This window comes from Nyctereutes procyonoides, unplaced genomic scaffold, assembly GCF_905146905.1.
Source record: "Nyctereutes procyonoides isolate TBG_1078 unplaced genomic scaffold, NYPRO_anot_genome, whole genome shotgun sequence".
Lineage (NCBI taxonomy): Eukaryota > Metazoa > Chordata > Mammalia > Carnivora > Canidae > Nyctereutes > Nyctereutes procyonoides.
Window position 1 is genome coordinate 5,033,988 of NW_026575120.1, and position 22,939 is coordinate 5,056,926.

The 22,939-nt window shown below is 39.6% G+C and overlaps 1 protein-coding gene and 1 pseudogene across 2 annotated transcripts in view; one reads left to right on the forward strand and one right to left on the reverse strand.

Moving 5' to 3' along the window:
* Window positions 1-22,939, reverse strand: part of TRMT9B (tRNA methyltransferase 9B (putative)) — an 83,980-nt gene that overhangs the window by 43,838 nt on the left and 17,203 nt on the right. Inside the window, exons 2-4 of one of the 2 annotated variants that reach the window (XM_055335342.1) lie at window positions 6,225-6,383; window positions 4,578-4,680; window positions 3,984-4,181 (exon numbers count right to left, since the gene is read on the reverse strand). In XM_055335342.1, the coding sequence (XP_055191317.1) occupies window positions 3,984-3,992 (9 nt within the window). In that variant the 5' untranslated portion in view covers window positions 3,993-4,181; window positions 4,578-4,680; window positions 6,225-6,383. The remainder of the gene's footprint in view (window positions 1-3,983; window positions 4,182-4,577; window positions 4,681-6,224; window positions 6,384-22,939) is intronic. The other variant, XM_055335344.1, reaches the window with a different exon arrangement.
* Window positions 1,065-1,713, forward strand: LOC129516029 (60S ribosomal protein L7-like; annotated as a pseudogene).

A 22,939-nucleotide genomic window follows, 5' to 3' on the forward strand; every position in this document is an offset into this window, starting at 1 on the left:
TCTAATTTTATAGGGATAAAAATAAGGAAGTGATAAAATATATAATTTTATGATTTTATTAATTAATTTTATATATATTCCATTAGGGCTCAGAACTATTTGCATTCTAATATTCATTGTTCATAGAATGTATTACTATTAATCATTAATAGAAATCACACTGACAACTTGTAACTACAATTGAAATTTGCTTGAACCTTTGTATTAAAAAATTGAAGTTCAAAATAACACCAAAGAGGCTTAAAAACCCTTGCTCTAGAAGTCTAGAATTGTAGTATGCTGGAGTCTAATATATTATGTTCATTTCCAGTATAACTGGAAATTGTTAAAAAGGAAATTGTCTATAAGCCCTGCTTATATGTAAAATAATATATCACCAAATGAATGCATGGAGAAATTCGGATCCTCACCTTAGAATTCAATTAAATTGTACTTATAAGAAGTTTCAAAGACTGACCAAAGCTGGGCAATCCACCATGTTTCTTAAAGCCCTGCTGGGGCTCCTGGGTAGAGCAGTCCGTTAAGCATCTAACTCTTAATTTTGGCTCAGGCTGTGATCTCAAGGTCATGAGATCAAGCCTCGCATCATGCTCCATGCTCAGTGCAGAGTCTGCTTGAGATGCTCTCTATCTCTGTCCCTCATGCTTGTGCTCACTCTCTCTTTCTAAAATAAATATTTTTTAAAAATCCCAAACACCTCTTTTCTGGCTGGAACCATGGAGGGTGGAGAAGAGAAGAAAAAGAAGGTTCTTGAAGTGTCAGAAACCCTTAATAAAAAGTGAAGGAGGGATCCCTGGGTGGCGCAACGGTTTGGCGCCTGCCTTTGGCCCAGGGCGCGATCCTGGAGACCCAGGATCGAATCCCACATCGGGCTCCCGGTGCATGGAGCCTGCTTCTCCCTCTGCCTGTGTCTCTGCGCCTCTCTCTCTCTCTCTCTCTCTCTCTCTGTGACTATCATAAATAAATAAAAAAATTTAAAAAAATAAAATAAAATAAAGCTACAAATTTATTAAAAAAAAAAAGTGAAGGAATGTCACAGAGTTGAAGATCAAGCATCTGAGGAAAAAAGTTTGCCAAAAATGCTTTGAAAGGCAAGAAGGAAGTTTATCTATGAAAAAGCTAAGCATTACCACTAGGAATACAGGCAGATGTACAAAACTGATATCTGAATGGCAAAGATGGCAAGAAAAGCTGGCAACTTCTACGTGCCTGCAGAACCCAAATTGGCATTTGTCATCAGGATCAGAAGTATCAATGGTGTGAGCCCAAAGGTTCGAAAGGTGTTGCAGCTTCTTCGCCTTTGCCAGACCTACAATGGCACCTTTGTTAAGCTCAACAAGGCTTCAGTTAACAGCTAAGGATTGTGGAACCATATATAGCCTGAGGAGGGGGGACCTAAACCTGAAGTCGGTGAGTGAATTGATCTACAAGCATGGTTATAGCAAGATCAACAAGAAGCGAATTGCCCTGACGGATAACACATTGACTGCCCGATCTCTTGGTAAATAGGGCATCATCTGCATGGAGGATCCGATTCATGAGATCTATACTGTTGGAAAACAGTTCAAAGAAGCAAATAACTTTTTATGTCCCTTCAAATTATCTTTTCCACGTGGGGGTATGAAGAAAAAGACCACCACCTATTTTGTAGATGGTGGAGATGCTGGGAACAGGGAAGACCAGATCAATAGGCTTATTAGGAGGAAGAACTAAGATATCTACCATGATTATTTTTATAATCCGGTCAGTTAATAAATTACTACTTTCAAATGGAAGACAACCAACCAATGCTGTTAACCTGCCTTTCAGGGAGAGTAGCAAACTTGAAAATTCTAACACAGCCAAGGCAGAGCAATCAAATCACTTCAGGTCACCCGACATCTTTGAAGATCTGACTGCTAAGGAAGGGGAGAGAGGGAGGGAAAAAGGACTCTGATGTGTGAACCCCAAAGCATGAAGGCACAGAAATATTGCTGGAGGTAATTTCCAGCAATAATTCGTTTTAAACAGTAAGACGTTAGTTTGAAAGAGCAGAGGATCTGGCAAAGATAGGTGTGAAAAATAATTTTGGAAATTCGAGATTCTGTGGAATATCTGATCTCTCCCCAAACCTGAGGCCATATACTTATGATCATTATTTGCAATCGCAGACATTTTAGAAATTAAATACATTTTATTTTATTAATTAATTAATGTACTTATTTATTTATTTGTAGAGAGCAAGTGGGGAGAAGGGGATAGGGGGAGGAGGAGAGGCAGAGGAAGAGAGAGAGAATCCCAAGCAGACTCTTTGTTGAGCAAAGAGCCCAACGTTGGGCTCAATCTCACAACCCTGAGATCATGACCTCAGTTGAATGAAATCAAGAGTCCTATGCTTAACTGACTAAGCCATCCGGTTTATGCTTAACCAACTAAACCATCCGGCAACCATCTCTGAGTGCCCCAGAGATTAAATACTTTTTATTTTTTTACAATTATTTATTTATTCATTCATTCATTCATTTATTCGAGACACAGAGAGGCAGAGACCTAGGCAGAGGGAGAAGCAGGCTCCACATGGGAAGCCTGATGCAGGACTCAATCCCAGGACCCCAGGGTCATGCCCTGAGCTGATGGCAGATGTTCAACCACTGAGCCACCCAAGTGCCCCAAGATTAAATACTTTTTAAAACTTCTGTTTATCCTCCCTTCCTTTGAGGAACTGCTCCCAGCTCAGGCACCACATGATGCTGGGGCCTGCCGGTCCTGTAGGCTGGGGACAGTCACTCTCTCTCCCCAGGGATCACATTTCATAGGGTTGAAAACCCTTCAGGGGTCTCTATCTGCAGGAAGAAGCTTGTACTCCTCAATCCAACATTCAAAGCCCTCCACAACCTGGTCCCAGTCTATCTTCCCAGTCTTATATCCTGGAACCACCATATCTCAAATTGTCAGCTTCTACCTGAAGACCTCTCTTCCCCTAAGTGGGTCTCCTCCCCTGAGTGTCTCACACTCCCCTGGAAAACTGATGAGAGGTCATTGGAATCAAATCACTAATGGCACAACCCTAAAGTAAAGATCTTCAGGTTCCTTCCAAGTGTTGCCTTTCCTGAGGTTTGGTTTGTAGCCCTTTCTTCCATTAGCTACTTAGTACGCTCCCCCAAAACCTGTCCTTCATGTCAGAGGAAGTATGTTTTGATATTTGCTGCCAACAGACTTTATTCAAGACTTGGATGTGTCTTCATGACCACAGCTTGCACCTTGGAGTGCCACGGTTGAAGGGAGTCACGCTGTGGCCCTGAGTTCCTGACAGGACTTGCCACTGCTTGTGGTACTAGAGCATCCTGGGATGGCAGGGTCAGTGTAGGAACCAGCACTAGCCTAAGAGATCAGAGTTGTGGTACTACCATGGCCATCTTTGCTGTTTCTTCCCCTTTCTTTTTGTAACCACCACAACCTAATATCTGAGCTGCTTTTACAGTTTCCAGGCTTTTTGTTTCCCTTGCCTTCCTCCCACTCCCCATATCTCATATATCTGTAAAGCTGGGAGTTTGCACCATCCTCCATTAATCATCACTTGCTGGAGACACTGTATGTTCCTGTGGTAAAAATGACTGCAGGGATCACACAGTGTTTTGTTTTTTGTTTGTTTTTTTTTTTACCTTTCAATCCATGATCCTTCATATTTAACATCTGCATATTATTTTCAACTACAGGTTATACTGCAAACTTTTGTATGCTAACAACTGTCATTTAACAATAATGCTCTTCAACTACTAGAAAAGTATTTTGCTCTCTAAAAAACAGTAGGTATATTCTGGTCATTTTAACGTACCCTGTACAACTATTCTCAAATTCTTTTTATCACCTAATACAAAAATAAACTCCAACTTGCTTTATATCACATTGTCATAAATTTATAGAGATTGGGACTAATGAGGTTTGCACAGGATCCCAACACACTCATGTTATCTGAATTGCAGTAAAAGCTAAAAGCTACTAACCTGAGTCATCTTGTTATTACAGGAAAATTACTTCTTGTCTTTGTGAAGCATAGCAATTTCTACCCTCAGAGAGTGACAGTTTTTGCTCATGACTTTCTTAGAGTGTAATGTAAATGAAAAACAGTAGAGTTAAATCAAACAGCGGGGTCCTTCACATGATGAAGCACTTTGCATGAGTCTCGGAAGGGAACACAGGCCCTATTCAGAAAAACACAAACACTAGATGTCATTTTACATAATGCAAATATTGAACCAGCTATAGCCCAGGTTGACCTCTTGACCTATGCATAAATTACCCAGGGAAGAAGGGATTAGAAAGAGCTGTGAATATGTGGAGTATGCCAGAACTGTAAGAGCTATTTCTGAATTAATTCCTAAGCTTTCTATAAAATATACAGTACTTTCTCCCAAAATTACATTGAATGATCTCATCTCGTTCCTAGAAAAATTACAAGCATTGAGAGTCAACTCTGAATCCCATGGTTTAAGGAAACAAATGTATACTACTTAAGACAATATTACTAAACTGCATCAAAGCATTCCAGTACAATTTAACTACTCAATATTTGTTCATAATATCAGCTACTTCCATACCACTTTGAGAAGTATTCCTACTTATTCTTCATTGATCACATTTATTTTCTTTTTTCATAATACATTGGGTCTGTCATGAAACACATCAGAAGACTCTTTGTTACTAGAAAAAAAAAAAAAAGATGGGCCTTGTATGCCAAAAAGCACTTTGTAATGTAGAAGTCTTGGGGTATAAAATGAAGTCTGGAGAGATGCCTGGTGTGGTAGGAAAAACCAATTCTGTAAAACCTTAGGACCTGACTCCTTATCTGTAAATAAAGCAAATAGACCTTATATCTAGATCACAGTTCTCAACCATGTTCCCTAGTCTTCAGATTCTTTGTACGTAAATTTCACTGCCACAAACTGTACCTCTTATTATATATAGTGATTCTCAGGATGGTGGGGTGGCTTGCAGGTAGCTTCCCCTAACCTCCCCTGCTCTCCATCCCACACCAATCTTGGTCCCTACCTAAGAATCACTGATCTGGGTGTGCTTTGGAAATTTTATTTTGGGTCTTCAGAATATGCCTATACATTTAAACCCAAGTTGTCCCTCAATCATATCAGGTATATGATCTGCATCATTGGGAGCCCCAAGAGTTGACCTTGTAGGAAGCACATTTAAGAAGGGTCTTGAAAGAGCTATTTGTCATAGGATCTCATCTTCCCTCATGCAATTTTAGAGTGGGCCTTTATTGTAAAGGAGATGATGCTTGTTCACTGAGCCCCCATGTTGTCCCAAAAATAAATGCTTTCTACTTGGATCCATGCTTGCATACCCTGAGCTAGGCACTCAGTGGAGTGCCAACTGGGCTATGTACCTTTCCTTCAGGAATTAGTACCTAAATGAATGAACCTTCTCAGATATGCTCCTGAAGATGAGTCAGTAAGAGTAGCCAATGAAAGGAATTGTAGACAGTACAGAAGGCATATGTGAGCTACTTGGGTGGGAGCAGGGGTGGAGAAGCTTTTCTATATGCCCAAATCATACCTTCAACACATATACATATAATTGACTTCCTTTATATTTACTAAATTATGATCCAAATTGTCCCCTGTTGAAAATATATGAATCATTTTATTTTCTCCAAGTAGTTGCTGGGCAAAGACAAAATAAGAGTATATCTTTTAAAATGTTGAATTCAGATGAGTCCTTTTACAGTATTAGCCTTATATCTCTGGAGTAGTTAGTATTAAAAAACGTATTCTCCTTTTCTCCTGAATATGGTAAAACATCTCCTAGGGCAAAGATTTATAACTCACACCTTCTGAAATTGAGATTAGCCATATGTGTATTTCCTAAAGGGGGTCAGCACCTCAACTTATGGGTTAGGGGCAAAGCCAGTTTTGAGATAAATAAAAATTCTGTAAAATTTGTTCTTTTACACATTCAGTTATACTCAACAAATATTATTTAAGCCTCTTGAACATGTAAGAGACTAGAGGTAGAGATAAAACAATGTGCCCAAAAACTAATATGGGAAACAATACAAAGAAATATAAAATTAAAATATGGTAGAAACTTTACTTTGGGGATGGATATATCCTGAGAGCTTCTAAACCCCCAAACTTATGCTGTACCTTATTTAATCCTAATAATCTTATGATATTCATAATTAACCCCATTACAAATTACTAAACATCATAGTCTTTTAGGTCACTTACAAGTTTTCAAAACCACAAATGCCAAGGACCCACATCCAGTGTAATGAATATCCTGATCCAGGTGTGCACAGGTGCTACAGGAGCACATAGGGCAGGAAATTCATCCAGCCTGTAGCAGGGAGATGCAGTGAAGGCTCTTATGCAAGGCTTGCATCCAACCTGGAATTCAGAGGACAGAGGATAGTCAGATAAAGGGAGAGTGGGTGCTTCTGGGCATAGGAAACAGCATATGCAAAAAAAAGAAACAAGACCTATTATATTCTTTTTGATGAACTTCAAGGAAACTAATAATAGTAATAGACACATGTGCACACACGCATTCATAATTTACTGTTGTCTGGGCTGTTTTAAGCATGAAACATATGTTAACTCATAGAATCTATGCAATAACTATACAAAACAGGAACTAGTATGTACCCCATTTTACAGGTAAGAAAACCAAGGCACAGAGAATATTAGTGAGTTTCCAAAGTTACAGAGCTAGGAAGTGGCAGAGCCAGGATCTGAACCTAGAAAGTTAGATTCCAGAGTTCACACTCTTAACTCTCTATCTTGGGGGAGGGAGAAGGGGCAGGCGGGGCTGGGAGAGTAGGTAATAGAACACCGAGGGCTTAGTTTAGCATTCTAGGGAGTTTGGATTTTACCTGAACATAATGAGGAACCATGAATTATTTCAACAGGAGAAATGACAAAATTTGATTGAAGTTTTAAAAATTTCCTTTGGGAATATAAAGTAATGATCATAAAATTACTCCCTGGATTTGAGAAAAGAGTGGAAGACATGAGTGAGACCCTTAACACAGAGATAAGGAATAACAATAGCAGAGATAAAGGGGCCAATAAACAAAATGAGAAACAATACAAAAGACAGTTACATGCAAGGGAAACCCCATAAGGCTACTGGTGGATTTTTCAGCAGAAACTTTGCAGGCCAGAAGAGGATGGCATGATCTAGTCAAAGTGCTGAATGGCAAATATCTGCAGCCAAGAATACTCCATCCAGCAAGGCTATCATTCAGAATAGAAGGAGGGATAGAGTGTCCCAGCCAAACGAAAACTAAATGAGTTCATGACCACTAACTAGCCTTACCAGAAATATTGGAGGAGACTCTTTGAGTGAAAAGAAAAGACCAAAACTGATAGTATAAAAGTAGGAAAAATAAAAGCAATAAAAATGAATATTTCTGTAAAAAAATCATTCAAGGAACTCACAAAATAAAAGGATGTAAAATGCGACACCATATACCTAAAACATGGGAAGGAAAGGAGTAAAGAATGAATCAAACTTAGATGACCATCAACTTAATATAGACCACTACATCCAGAAGAGGTTAAATTAGAAACTTAATGGTAACCATAAATCAAAAATGAGTAATAATACACAAAGACAAATCTAAATATATCACTAAGGAAAACCATCAAACCATGAAAGAGGGGGAAAAAAAGAAATGATCAGAGAAAAACCTCAGAATTAACCACAAAACAAATCATAAAATGGCAATAGACACATATGTATTAATAATTACTTTGGTTTTTTAAATTTATTTTTATTTTTTTAATAATTATTTTGAATATAAATGGATTAAACACTTCAAACAAAAGATGTAAGGTAACAGGATGGATAAAAAAATAAGACCCATCTACATGCTGTCTACAGACATCTCACTTTAGACCTACAAACACCTGTATATTGAAAGTAAGGTAATGAAGAAACATTTATCATGCAAATGGATGTCAAAAGTAAGCCAGAGTAGCAATACCTATATCAGACAAAATAAATTTTAAAACAAAGATGTAACAAGACAAAGAAGGGCATTATATAATAATAAAGAGAACAATCCAACAAGATACAATTGTGAATATTTATGCACCTAATATAGGAGCATCCAAATACATAAAGCAGCTAATAACACACAAGGAAGTAATCAATGGTAATACAATAATAGTAGGGAACTATAACACCTCATTTATATCAATGGATAGATAATCAAAACAAAATCAATAAGGAAATAGTGGCTTTGAATAACACATTGAACCAGATGAATCTAATAGATATATTCACAACATTCCATCTTCAAAACAGCAGAATAAACATTCCTTTCAAGTGGACCTGACACATTCTCCAGAAGAAATCATTTGTTAGGCCACAAAACAGTCTCAACAAATTCAAGAAAACGGAAGGCATGTCATGCATCTTTTCCAATGACAACACTATGAAATAGAAATCAACCACAAGAGAAGGTCTGGAATGAACCCAAATACATGGAGGTTAAATAGCATGCTACTTACTATACAATGAATGGGTCAATCAAAAAAATTTTCAAAAAATACATGGAAACAAATGAAAATGAAAACAAAGATCTTTGGGTGCAGTGAAAGCTGTTCTAAGAGGGAAGTTTACAACAATACAGGCCTACCTTAAGAAGCAAGAAAAATCTCAAATAAACACCTAACCTTGCACCTAAAGCAGCTAGAAAAAGAAAACAAAACCTAAAGCCAGCCACAAAAAGAAAATAATAAAGATTAGAGCAGAAATTAAATGATATAGAAAATTTTAAAAAAATAGTAGAGCAGATAAAGGAAACCAGGAGCTGGTTCTTTGAAAAGATAAAATTCATAAACTTCTAGGTGGACTCATCAAAACACAAAAAGAAAAAATTCAAATAAATATAACTACAAATTAAAGAGGAGAAAACAACCAACACCACAGAAATACAAACAATTGTAAGAGAATATTATGATGAACTACCTGGCAACAAATTGAACAACCTAGGAGAAATGGATAAATTCCTAGATACATGTAACTTATCAAAACTGAAGCAAGAGAAATTAAAAATTTGAATATACCAATTACCAGCAAGGAGATTGAATCAGTAGTCAAAAAACTCCCAACAAACAAAAGTCCAGGACCAGACAGCTTCAGATGCCAATTCTACCAAATATTTATTGTTTAATATTTTTTCCCTTTAGTTTTTTTAACTTAAAATTTGTTAGTTAACATACAGTGCAATATTCATTTCTGGAGTAGAATTCAGTGACTCATCACATATATACAACACCCAGTGTTCATCACAGCAAGTACCCTCTTTAATACACATCACCCACCTAGCCCATTTAAAGAAGAATTGATATCTAGTCTTCTCAAACTATTCCAAAAAAGAAGAGGAAGGAAAACTTCAAAATTCATTTATGAAGCCAGAATTACCCTGATACCAAAACCAGATAAAGACACCACACAAAGGGGCACCTGAGTGGCTCAGTCAGTTAAACATCTGCCTTCGGCTCAGGTCATGATCTCAAGGTTCTGGGATTGAGCTCCACATCGGGCTCTCTGCTCAGCAGGGAGTCTGCTTCTCCTTCCCCCTTATTGTGTGCTCTCTCTCTCTCAAAAAAAAAAATAAAATCTTAAAAAAAAAAAAGACACCACAAAAAAGACAGCTACAGGCCAGTATCTTTGAGGAACACAGATGCAAAGTCCTTAATAAAATACTAGTAAACCAAATTCAACAAAACATTAAAAAAAGAATTCACCATGATCAAGTGTAATTTATTCCTGGTGTAAAAGGGTGGTTCAATATTTGCAGTCAATCCATGTGATTTATCACATTAATAAGAAAAAATATAAACTATATGATCATTTCAATAGATGCAGGAAAAGCATTTGACAAAGTACAATATCCATTCATGATAAGTGCTCTCAATAAAGTAGGTTTAGAAGGAACATACCTCAACATAATAAAGGCCATATATGAAAAACCCACAGCTAACATCATCCTCGATGGGGAAAAACTGAGACCTTTCCCCTGAAATTCAGGAACAAGACAGGGATGTCCATTCTCACCAGTTTTATTCAACATGGTACTGGAAATCCTAGCCACAGCAATTAGACAACAAAAAGAAATAAAAGGTATTGAAATTGGTAAAGAAGAAGTAAAACTTTTACTATTTGCTGATGATATGATATTCTATACAGAAAACCCTAAAGACTCCACAAAAAAACTAGAACTGATAAATTAATTCAGTAAACTCACAGGATACAAAATCAAGGTACAGAAATCTATTGAATATCTATATACTAATAATGAAGCAGCAGAAAGAGAATTAAGAAAACAATCCCATTTACAATTGCACCAAAAATACTCAGATACCTAGGTACAACCCTAATTAAAGAGGTGAAAGACCTATACTCTGAAAAACTATAAAACACTGATGAAAGAAATTGAAATGACACAAAGAAATGTAAAGATATTCCATGTTCATGAGTTGGAAGAACAAGAAGTATTGTTAAAATGTATATACTACCCCCAAGCAATCTGCACACTTATAATACCTATCAAAATACCACAGCATGTTTCACAGAACTAGAACAAATAATCCTAAAATTTGTATGGAATCACAAAAAACCTGAATAAGCAAAGCAATTTTGAAAAAAAAGAGCAAAGGTGGCGGCATCACAATTCCAGACTTCAAGTTCTATTAAAAAACTGAAGTCATTAAAACAGTATGGTACTGGCACAAAAATAGACATATAGATCAATGGAACAGAATAGAAAACCTGGAAATAAACCCACAATGATCTGGCAAATTAATCTTCAACAAAACTGGAAAGAATCGAATGGGAAAATGTCTCTTCAACAAATGGTGCTGGGAAAACTGGACAGCTACATGCAAAAGAATGAAATTGGACCACTTTCTTACACCATACACAAAAATAAACTCAAAATGAATTAAGGACCTAAATGTGAGATGTGACACCATAAAAACCCTAGAATAAAGTACAGGCAGTAACCTCTCTGACATTAGCTATAGCAAAACTTCTTTAGATATGTCTCCTGAAGTAAGGGAAAGAAAAACAAACAAACTATTGGGACTATGTCAAAATGAAAAGCTTCTGCACAGCAAAGGAAACAACAGAACTAAAAATCAACCCATGGATGGGAGAAGATATTTGCAATAATATATCTGATAAAGGGTTAGTATCCAAAATATATAAAGAACTTATACTACTGAACACCCAAAAAACAAATAATCCCAATTAAAAAATGAGCAAAGACATGAACAGACACTTCTCCAAATTAGATATACAGATGGCCAGCAGACACCTGAAAAGATGTTCAACATCACCCATCATCAGGGAAATGCAAATCAAAACTATGATGAGGTAACACCTCATACCTATCAGAATGGCTAAAATCAATAGTACAAGAACCAACAGGTATTGAGGATGACGTGGAGAAAAAGGAACCTTCTTGCACAATTGGGGGGAATGAAGACCAGTGCAGCCACTGTGTAAAACAGTATGGAGATTCCTCAAAAAGTTAAAAATTGAACTGCCCTATACTCCAGTAATCACACTACTGGCTATTTACCCCCCCAAAAATACCAAAACACTAATCCAAAGGGATACATGTACCCCAGTGTTTACAGCAATATTATTTACAATAGCCAAGATACAGAAGAAAGGATCAAATTAATAGGACTGGGGGACTGATGAAGAGCATGTCAAAGAGGAAGCGGTAATAATAATAATGCTGACATCCTAAGATATACCACCACCATCCAAAACCAAAGTGGGAGAGAATGAAAGGCAAACAAAATGAAACTTTGGTAATGACCCTAAATAAACTGATAAACCAATTTTAAAACACATGTGACTATATCAAAGAAGCCTACTTAAGATTTATGCATGTGCAGGAGATAGGATACAAGAAGGACTAGATGTTGGTAAGGGACTTTGAAATGCCATGATCAGTAACATGTTATATTTCATTTATATTTCATGTACTGGCACTGGTTGTGCCTACATATTCCTTATGTTCTCTGATTGCAGCATTTTCCAAGTAGGGACAAAGTAGCTTATGATGGCTGCATCTTTGCTGGGTATTGCAATGTATTCAGTGTTCAATAAAGGTCTATTTTATAAATATGTGTAGAAAGGAATAGAAGAATAAAAAAGAATAAAAAATATACCACTTTAGATGGTGCTAAGGTCTACTGGTCAGAGGGAATGATCAGAGGGAGAGTTCGGGGCTGGATATATTGTTCCTGTCATGTTTGGAAGACAACAAAATAAACAAAATAAGATGGATAGGCTTGGAAGCTGCAGAGCACAGGCTGGACGAAAGATCATTTAAAAATCATTATCCTACGTCTTCGCAGTTAGGACCACGGGAATGAATTAAATCAAAAGAAATTATGCAGAGTTAAGAAATGGAACAGAGAACACCAAGGATCCCTAGTATTTAACCCTCATACATGTTAGTATTAGAGAAAAGGCTATCCATGTGCTGCCATTAGAGCTCTACCATAATTAAATTTAATGGAACAAACACTGACTGCCCGCCCTACTAAGCAACAGTAGCTTTGGTAGCTTTGAGAGGAGCAGAAAATGGGTGGTTCCCTCCTCTCAAGAAGCTACAGGCTGATACAAAAGTAAAACAGAACATCCGCTGAATGACAATAGTAGCAAGCAAGCACATGATTTATTGATGAAAAAATATAGATAGCAAGCAAGATTAGCTTTTATAATTTGGAGCGACACTGAGTATTATTCCATCTACATAATGAGGCGAGTAAAACAGGATGCTGTTCTAATGAATATTCTTTACCCTACACAGAAGCCCTTACTGATACACCAAGGGAGTACAGTAGAAGTGGTAGGAAAAAGGAACAGCATTTCTAATTAACATCTCATGAGCAGAACAAACTCAGGCCTTTCACACTATATAATATGGAGCACTGGAGAATATCACCCTCTCTGTAATCCCAACAGGGTCCATAGGTCCTCCACCCCCACCCCCAGTGTAAATGCATGTGGAAAGAAAGCAGAAAACATGAGGGAAGTACATCTTAGGAGAAAGACTGAATATTTTGAGAATATTTTGTTTTCTTTGAGAGTAATCCAAAAATTACATGTCTAAATTGACTCTATTTAGGTTCAGGATACTTCCTCCAAAATCTCAGTGAAGGAAATCAAGGTCCTATCAGCCAGGTGAGGAGCATGAGTGTATGAGGGGGAGGGTGGTGACAGGAGGAGAATACAAAGTCAAGCTAAGAACTCACAGCACATTGATGATGAGATCTGTTATCCAAGCTGCTCCTCCACAGACAATGAATGACTAGACCAGATTCATTGAACTCTATTACAGTTCATTTTGATTTGGGAGATTAGAGCCTGCCAGGAAGTCAAATATGGATTTAAGAAAAATGAAAATATAGCACCCTGCTTCGCCAGGCATTTAGCTGCTGGTGTCAATTTGACAAAACCAGCTCTGGTCTGTGTTAAGATAAAGGCAACAGGATGTCCAGAATGGCAGGAGATTATTTTGATATAACAGAAGGCAACACATGACCCATGTGAAGGGGAGAAGCAGAACATGGCCCATCTTCTTTCCGCTTAGGAAAGGTTTCAGCAGGTCAAGTGACGAGGAATCCCACAATCATCTTACTGTCAAATGATTGTCCAAGAAGGAGTTTTACATGAGGACAATGGTGTCGATATAAAATGAGACATCGTGTGATGATTTTTTAAGAATGGAACTAAGGGACTATATATGAAGATGAATAATGTATTCATAAAATGTATTTATAATACAATTGACCCAAATTGGTATTCATGGGGTTTTTGTGAAAACAAATCTGAATATTTGAGGTTCAGGGAAAGAGTCACATGCACACAAAGTATAGTAACATCTGAACTGTTGGCATCCTATCCTATAGATTCCACCTATATCTCACCTCTTATGACCTCACACTTCTCCTCTCATTGTCTCAGCTTGGAGGTCCCACTCTTTGGATTTCATAGATACACCCCTCCCCAACCAAATCTCAGCGGGACATCTGGAGAACAAGTTGGTTCTTTACTTGAAGGCTAGGACACACACATACACACATTTTTAAAGCCTATTATTTACTGTCACCATAATTGCATAGATGAATGGATAATTTACCCCCACAGAAGTAAATTGGGAGGCCATAATTTTGAACTAAAGAAATACTTTATTTTTTAAAATATTTTATTTATTTACTCGTGAGAGACACAGAGAGAGACAGAGACATAGGCAGAGGGAGAAGCAGGCTCCATGCAGGAAGCCAGATGAGGGACTCGATCCCATCATGCCCCGAGCCAAAGGCAGACACCCAACCGCTGAGCCACCCAAGTGTCCCTAAAGAAATTCTTTAAAATTGAATAATATTCAGCATCATGAAAAACTGACTAAACTTCCTTTAATTTTCTCATTCCATTGCAGATTGATCACAAACCAACACTGAAATAAAGAACTGAGTTTGGGGACCAGCTTAATATGGGTTCCGAGCCCCACCAGTCCCCCCAGCTTCACAGCTTGTGAGGCTCCTGAAATTCAACCCCAACAGCATGGTCATGGTCATGTCTCATTTCTCTTCAGATTTAAAGTCCAAATACCTCAGCATGTCACATGAAGCTCTCTGCCATGTGACCCCAGCCAACCCTCCAGCATTTCTCCGCTATGATATTCCACTCAAAGTAGTCAGCAAACTGCTCCTTACCGTAAGATAAGGACTTGGCAGCAGAACATAAATCAAGGATTGCTTCTTTCAATGAGAAACTCTTAGTGTAAATTGCCCTGGGTAGCATAGAGCAATTTACAGCAAGAGTTTCTCGATGAAAAGAAGCAATCCTTGATTTACATCAAAAGATGAATGGATAAAGAAGCTGTGGTCTATGTATACAATGGAATATTCCTCAGCCATCAGAAACAATGAATACCCACCATTTGCTTAGACGTGGATGGAACTGGAGGGTATTATGCTGAGTGAAGTAAGTCAATTGGAGAAGGACAAACATTACATGGTTTCACTCCTACGGGGAATATAAAAAATAGTGAAAGGGAATAAAGGGGAAAGGAGAGAAAATGAGTGAAAATATCAGTGAGGATGACAGAACATGAGAGACTCCCAACTCTGGGAAAGGAACAAGGGGTAGTGGAAGGGGAGCTGGGCAAGGGGATGGGGTGACTGGGTGACAGGCCCTGAGGGGGCACTGAGGGGGCACTTGACAGGATGAGCACCGGGTGTTATGCTATATGTTGGCAAATAGAACTCCAATAAAAAAAAATACACACACACACAAAAAAGAAACTCTTGCTGTGATAAAGGATAAAGGAACCGGTTTAGTGACTTAGCTGATTTACAGTCAAGGACAAGTTCTTTATCTAGTGGCACTGCTCTCTCTTTATGACGTGAGCTTCTCTGAATGAATGCTTTAGACATCTGATGTCTTCATGCTTTTAGCTCATCTGTCCTGTCTGTCTGGAATTACCTTGCTCCCCTAGACTACCTGAGAGACGTAATTATCTCTGTGAAGGCTCTCCTGTCCCCTGGATAGATTCACCGCTCTGTGCTCCCTCGTGTCCTCCCTGTATTACACAGATCCACCAGCATGATGGTGGTCACTGTTTAGTCTGTTCCAGCTGCCTCACATGGTGTTAATTAAACAAATATATGGCATCTCACACAACATTTCTTTGCACCAAGAGATTTACCCTATAGTGAAAGAAGTAATAAATGATGTCATATCACTAACCTTACCAGGTACCCAAACACCCAGAAACTTCTAGCCTTTTCTAAAGGTAGAATGGCCTAAGAAAGACTCAATTGAGGTCCACGTGGGAAACCATATCTCTGACTTTGAGATGGGGCTTGTATACATTATTCTGATGTATGTGATATGTGACACTCTTTTTTTTTTTCCTGTAGGTCTTAGGTCTGGGAAACATGAATAGGAGTGAAGTGAAAATTTAGAGCAATGCCACTAATAATTAGTCTAATTATTTTTTGAATATTTTCTCTCTGTTGCTATGACTATGGGTTTGCAGGTTTAGAGGTTCTCACACTCCAGGGATTACTATGGCTGTGGAACCTAGTACGGCAGTAGGACTCTACGTTGGTGGCCGTGGGTCCTGGTCAAACTGACGATTAGACCTCGGAGTCTTAAGTTCTGGAGCTGCTCTAGGGTACACTTACTTTCCAAGTCTGGTTCTCTGACTTTCTATGACTTCCATAGCCTTTCAATAAATTCCTAATCAGGGATCCCTGGGTGGCACAGTGGTTTGGCGCCTGCCTTTGGCCCAGGGCACGATCCTGGAGACCCGGGATCGAATCCCACGTCGGGCTCCCGGTGCATGGAGCCTGCTTCTCCCTCTGCCTATGTCTTTGCCTCTCTCTGTGTGTGTGTGTGTGACTATCATAAATAAATTAAAAAAATTTAAAAAATTCCTAATCAGCCTGTAGATCATCAGTGTCAGTTTCTGTTGCTTGTGGTCAGGAACCATGGATCACACAGAACTGAAAAATCATTATTATAATCATTTGTTTCTGTCTACTTCCTCCAACTTGACTTTCAGCTCTGTATTGACAATGATCATTCCTGCCTCTGATCTCTTTATCCATAATCTCTCTTACTGTATCTGGCAAATTTGGTGGTGGTGGACAATTGCCAAGTGAAGGAATGAATGTTTCCAAATAGCTTTTGCTGGATTCACAACTTTTAAGAAGAAAGAGGCAAATAATAAGTTGTAAATTAAAAATATTTTTTTTTAATTTTTAGTTGTGATAAAAACACATAAAATTTAGCATCTTAACCATGTATAAGTATACAACTCAGTAGAGTGAAGTATATTCACATTGTTCTGCAACAGATCTCCAGAACTTTTTCATCATACAAAACTAAAACTCTATGCCTATTAAATAATAACTCCCCATTTCCCCTTTCCCCAATCCCTAGCAACTACCATTCTTTCTAAGTGCTCGACTATTTTAGATACCTCATATAAGTAGGCTTATTCAGTATTTGTCTTGTGACTGGCTTATTTCATTTAGCATAATGATCTTAAGTTTCATCCACGGATTTCCTTCCTTTCTCAGGCTGAACAATATTTCATTGTATGGACACACCATAATGTTTATCCATTCATCTGTTGATGGACATTTGGGTAACTTCCACCTTTTGGCTATTGGAACAATGCTGCTAGAACATGGGTGTGCAAAAGGCTCTTTAGGATCCTACTTTCCATTTTCTTGGATAAATACCCAGACATGGAGTTGCTGGATCATATGGTAGCTCTATTTTTAATTTTTTGAGGATCTTCCATATTGTTTTCCAGAGTGGCTGTATCATTTTACACTCCTACTGATGGTCTGGAAGGGTGCCACATCCTCCCAACATGTTATTTTCTGTTCTCTTTTAAAAATGTTATCCACCCTAATGGGTGTGAGGTGATATCTCTTTGTTGTTTTTATTTACATTTCTCTAGTAATTAGTGATACTGAGCATCTTTCATATGCACGTTGGCCATTTTTATGTCATGTCTGAATAAATACCTATTCAAGTCCCTTGCCCATTTTGAAAGTCAGGTAAATTAGTTAATGATTTTTCTTTTTCCTTTTTTCCTTGTTGTTGTTGAGTTGTAGGAGCTCTTTATGTGTTTTGGATATAAACCTCTTATCAGATATATGATATGATTTCAAATATTATCTTCCATTCTATAGGTTGCCTTTTCACTCTGTTGATTGTGTCTTTTGGTGCAGAAAAGATTGTATCTTTTATTTTTTTTAAGATTTTTAAATTAATTATTTAATTAACTTATGAGAGACACACAGAGAGAGGAGAGACATAGGCAGAGGGAGAAGCAGGTTCCATGCAGGGAGCCCGATGAGGGACTCAATCCCAGAACTCTGGGATCACGACCTGCGCCAAAGGCAGATATTCAACCACTGAGCCACCCAGGCATCCCCAAGACTGTGTCTTTTAATAAGTTTGTCATAGTCCCAGATAAGCTCTAAATTTTATCCTGAGGTCTACATATATTTAACAGTTATATGTTCAACAAAATATCTGATATCCATATGAAGTAAACTGATTTGGGGGGCTGTGGAACATTCTGATTTCCATGGGCTCAGAAGTACATCTGCTAACCTACTTGCATTTGTTATCATACACTCCTTCCTCCTCGAAGAGAGACAAGGGATGAACTGTCCATACTTATCCATAAAGCAAACCCACCAGCTATATGCTGGCAGCTCAACAGCTTCCTTCCTGCAATTCTCTCTCCTCTCTTCGCAACCACCAATTTTCCCTTTACTATTAAATCTTTCCCATTAATATAAAAAAATAAGCTTCAATATCTCTTAACCTAAAAAGAACCCTCCCAGGCATGACCACAGATCACTATCCAGTTTTGGCCCTACTTTCTCTGCTTTTTTTTATGGCAGGATTATTAAAAAATGCTGCGTCTCCTCTTTGGCCTCCCTCTTATTGCTGAATTCTCCATCATCACGCTGATCATAAAGCACCTAGACCATAATGCTGGACCCAGTAAATGGCATAGTCAGCTTAGCTACTTTCAGGAAAAAAAAAAAAAAAACTAAAACAAAAAACAAAAAAGCCTTGCCACTGTTGTCCCTCTTTCATGCAACAAAGTGGTAAAATGCTTTTGTTTCACCAACAACCCAGGGACATCGGAGGGCCATTCACTTTCCACCTACCCCAAGTCACTGCTTTGACTGCAGACTATGACGCTTCTGCTGCCCACAGCCTTTGCCAGACACTTGGAACTTTTATTTTCAGATCTGTCCTGGGGAACAAGTGGGATTTGTAGGTGATGTGGTATCCCTGGAGACCTAATTCTGTGGCACTCATACTTCTACTGCTCTTGTTCTCCAATTTGCTTTGTTCACAAACACCCTTATTTCTGCAACTGAGGTTCCCTGTCCAGTGTAAGATCAAGTCCATGTTGCACGTCAATCTGAAACTTCTTGTCTCTGGCTTGGGCCTGCTGCCATGGTGAATGAAGCCAGTGGCAGGAAAGGTGGAGCGCAGGGGATCTTTTTTTGGACCTCCGCCCTTACTCCCAGGTCCACCTTGCTTCAAACCTTCCAGCGCTGGAGTGGTTGGAGAGACAGCCAGCAAGGTGATGTCAGGGAGCTAGAAAAGTCCCTTTTTGACTAGAAGTGGTGTGAGTGATCTCTGGGCATGCTGGGAACTAAAGGCTGCTTCTCTATTTCATGGGCCATTTGGTGGCCTCTGTGGAACACTTTCATTGGTTCCTTGTAGTCCCTCATTGCAGCAGACTCTGGGAGTGCACTGTCCCACTGGCAGCTTACAATGACTCTCAGCAGCTGGTCAGCTGCACTACGCCTCCCACATTTTCACCCGCCATCTTGTCAGGCATCTAGATGGGGCCATATTTAGCAGCTAGGCCAACACCATCTATCTTGTGTGACCCACATCTGGTCCAAGGAAAACACCTTTGATCCATCCTCAGGCAGAGTGCCAGTACTTCCCAAACAATACCTATATCCCCTGCTCTGTTTCTATCAATCTTTGTATTTTCCAGGTGTAGGGTTGACCCCAGACTGCTGTGCCCTCTAAACTACAAGGGCCACAGATCAAGCTTTTGTGTGGTCCCCCTTAAAGCTCTGCCACTTGACTTGAGGATGCGAGAAACATCTTCCTCTCTTTTCCCAAGATGGCGTTTGTGTGTGTGTGTGTGTGTGTGTGTGTGTGTGTGTGTGAGAGAGAGAGAGAGAGAGAGAGAGAGAGAGAGAGAGGAAGGAGGAAGGAGGGGGAGGGAGAACAGGGTAAGATGACATCCACAGTGTGCCACAAAATTCTCTCTAAATAAATCCTCACCCCAGCATCCCAGTTCTTCAATATGGTTTGGCCTAAGGGTCACAAAAGCAGATTTCATATTATTCAGGCTTTAAAAAGAAGGAAATGCTGACACATGCTTTAACACAGAGGACCCTTGTAGGCATGCTATGTGAAACAGCCAGGCAGAAAGGGACAAGTATTATTTGACCCACTTATCTGAGGTCCCCAGAGTAGTCAAGTCCAGAGGGACAGTGGAATGGTGGTTGCCAGGGGCTGGGGGCTTACTGTTTCATGGGCACAGAGTTTCAACTCAGGAGGATTAAAAGGATTCCAGAGATCGGCTGCACAACAATGCGAACGTACTGAATGCCACTGAACTGTACACTTATAAAGGGTTAAAATAGCAAATTTTATGTTATGTATATTGTAGTACAGTTCTTAAAAACAACAGGTTTCCACCACTTCTGCGGTTCTGCTTGGGTAATCTAGCAAGGAATTTCACAGCATGAGTCTAACTGCAGCCCTTGGGACCAGGACCGTGGTTAAGTGAGGGTCCCTCCACAGCCTTCTCCACCTTGCTCTGTGTCCTGAAGTGGGGGCTCTGCAAACAGCATGTCCACTTTGTCAAGGGGCTCTGCAGACTGGCCACATCAAATGGAGCCTGGCAGGCAGAGGAGGGAGAGGGGAGCAGCTCCTTCTGGTGGCTTCCTGTTCCTGCTGGAGTTACCCGGCAACAGCCCTTTACCCTGACAGCAGCATTTGTCTCAGGTGGCAGTCGGCTAGGGCTCAGATTTTTCCCACTCTCCCAAAGCCAGCCCATTGTGCACCCTGAGGAGATACCACAGCGGCTGAGCAGCACTCCTGCCAACAGATCTGTACCCCATCTCTCCAGGGGTCTACCCGGGTATCAGCACTAGCTGACTGGGGGCCCCCTTCTCAGAGGTCTTGATCCTGACTCCATGGGCCCCCTCTGAGCTCCCAAGGTCTGGTCCCAGCTCCAGGGCCCTCCTCCAAGCTGCCAGGTTCTGATAAGCCCATATCCCTCTTCTAGTTCCCCCAACACACAGTGGCAATGGCAGTTGCTTTTGCTGTCAGACCCTATTTGTCCCACTTCCCATTTAAAGCTCTCTAACCTCGGTTTAACCAGTCCCTTCTATCAGATTTCCTGTACAAACCTAACTAGTGTAGTTTCCGTTTTTTGGACCTGACCCTGGAGTGGTATTACTGTATTTTTGCACTTGTGTGCAAAAAGTGAAAACAAGTTCATTTCCACATCCTGCTACAGTTGTTTATGGCCGGCCTCACCCATGTAGTTTGTAAACGCCACAGAATCAGGGGTTTTGGGTTCACTGACGTAGACACACCGCACTTTGAACACAACCAGGCAGAAGGCAGGTGCCTGTCATCTTCATTGGATAAATAAATAGGAAATATTTAATGCAAAGATAAAACACAAAATAAAATAACCTCGGTCATGAAAATAGGCTTATAATAGATAAACATTATAACCACATGCAAGTATATTCAGGGGAAAATAAATAGTGGATCTCTACGAAGCACTCTGAAATTCTTAATATCTTTTTTCTGCCTTTTTTCCTCCTCATTGTCTTATTTAGCAATTTTGTAAGTGGAGGTTTCTCCAATTTTTTTCTTGTACGTTAGGACCTGTTATCCATGAAATAGTCATTCAGCATGATACTGTTGTGGCTTATAATAAGAAACATTATTTGGTCTTCAACCACTGTTCCTGGACATAGCTCCTAAAACCCTTGAACTTTAAAGAGTCCTAGGAAAAACAAAAAAAAAAACAAAAAAACAAACAAACAAAAAGAGTCCTAGGGATATCTTTGTTATAATAGGTTTTTTCCAAGCAATTCCTAAAATAGCTCCAGAGCTGAAAGGTGAAATGAGTATCTTCTGTTATTATTCAATACCAAGCCCCTTTCACCCACATCTGAGTTTATGTTAATGAGGTGACCTTTGGAAAGCCCCTAAGGATGGGCCAGTTGTCAGGGGAGAAGAGGGTGGGACCTAAGGCCCATCCCCCAGACCTCCAGAGCAGTGAGAGGGAAGTTCAAACATCAGTGGCCAATGATTTAATCAATTGTGCTTCCATAAAAACCCCAAGGATGAGGTTTAGAGAGCTTCTGTGCTGTTGGACAAGAAATGCATTCATGTTAGGAGGGTGGCATACCTCAAACTCTAAGGGGACAGAAGCTCGGAGCCTTAGTGAGGTCTGGGCCTTGCCCTAAGTACCTCATCCGTCTGGCTGTTCCTGAGTTCTATCTTTTAAAAATAAACTGAGACTCCAGTAGGTAAAGTGTTTTCCTGAGTTTTGTTAGCTGCTCTAGCAAATCAACCTAATCCAAGGAGGGGGCTGTGGGAACAGCTGAGGTATAGCCAGTCAGCAGCGCAGGTGACAAGCTGGCCTTGTACCTGGAGTCCGACGTGGGGGAGAGGGAGCAGTCTTGTGGGACAGAACCCTTCACCTGTGGCATCTGAGGCTACCTCCAGGTAGATGGTGTTGCAAGCGAGTAAAATTGTAGGGCGCCCGGCTACTGGCACTGAATCACATGGTGTGCAAGAATCTCCACAGGTCTGGTGAGCAGAAATGAAGCAGGGAGGCAGTCGTGTACTGAGAGTAGAGAGTACAGCAGTGTGTTTTGCCTTTGCATTCAGTCAGTAAAACAGCTTGAAAACTGAGGCTTGAATGCATGAAACCTCACTAATAAAACTTCAGAAGAAGAACTCAGAACATTCTGGTGTGACGAAAAATGCTATAGTGTATTGGGAGAACCAAGCCCAGGCCTGGGTCTGTCAGTGGCACATTACCTTGTGCAAGTCACTCAGCTTCTCCAGGTCTCTGTTACTTCCTCTTAGATGTAAAGTGCCCTTCCTCTTTTAAGACTCTTATTTTCACATGGAAATGTGCTTTAACGTCCCCAAAGTACAACATAACTTTCAAGCATTGGGAGCCTGTGCCAGACTTGAATTTCTTCTTATGCCAGTCCTCAAACACATTTCCCCACTGGACAAGTGTATAGTGGCTGACAGTGGGCAATCTAATAAAAAACTTTGGTGCCAA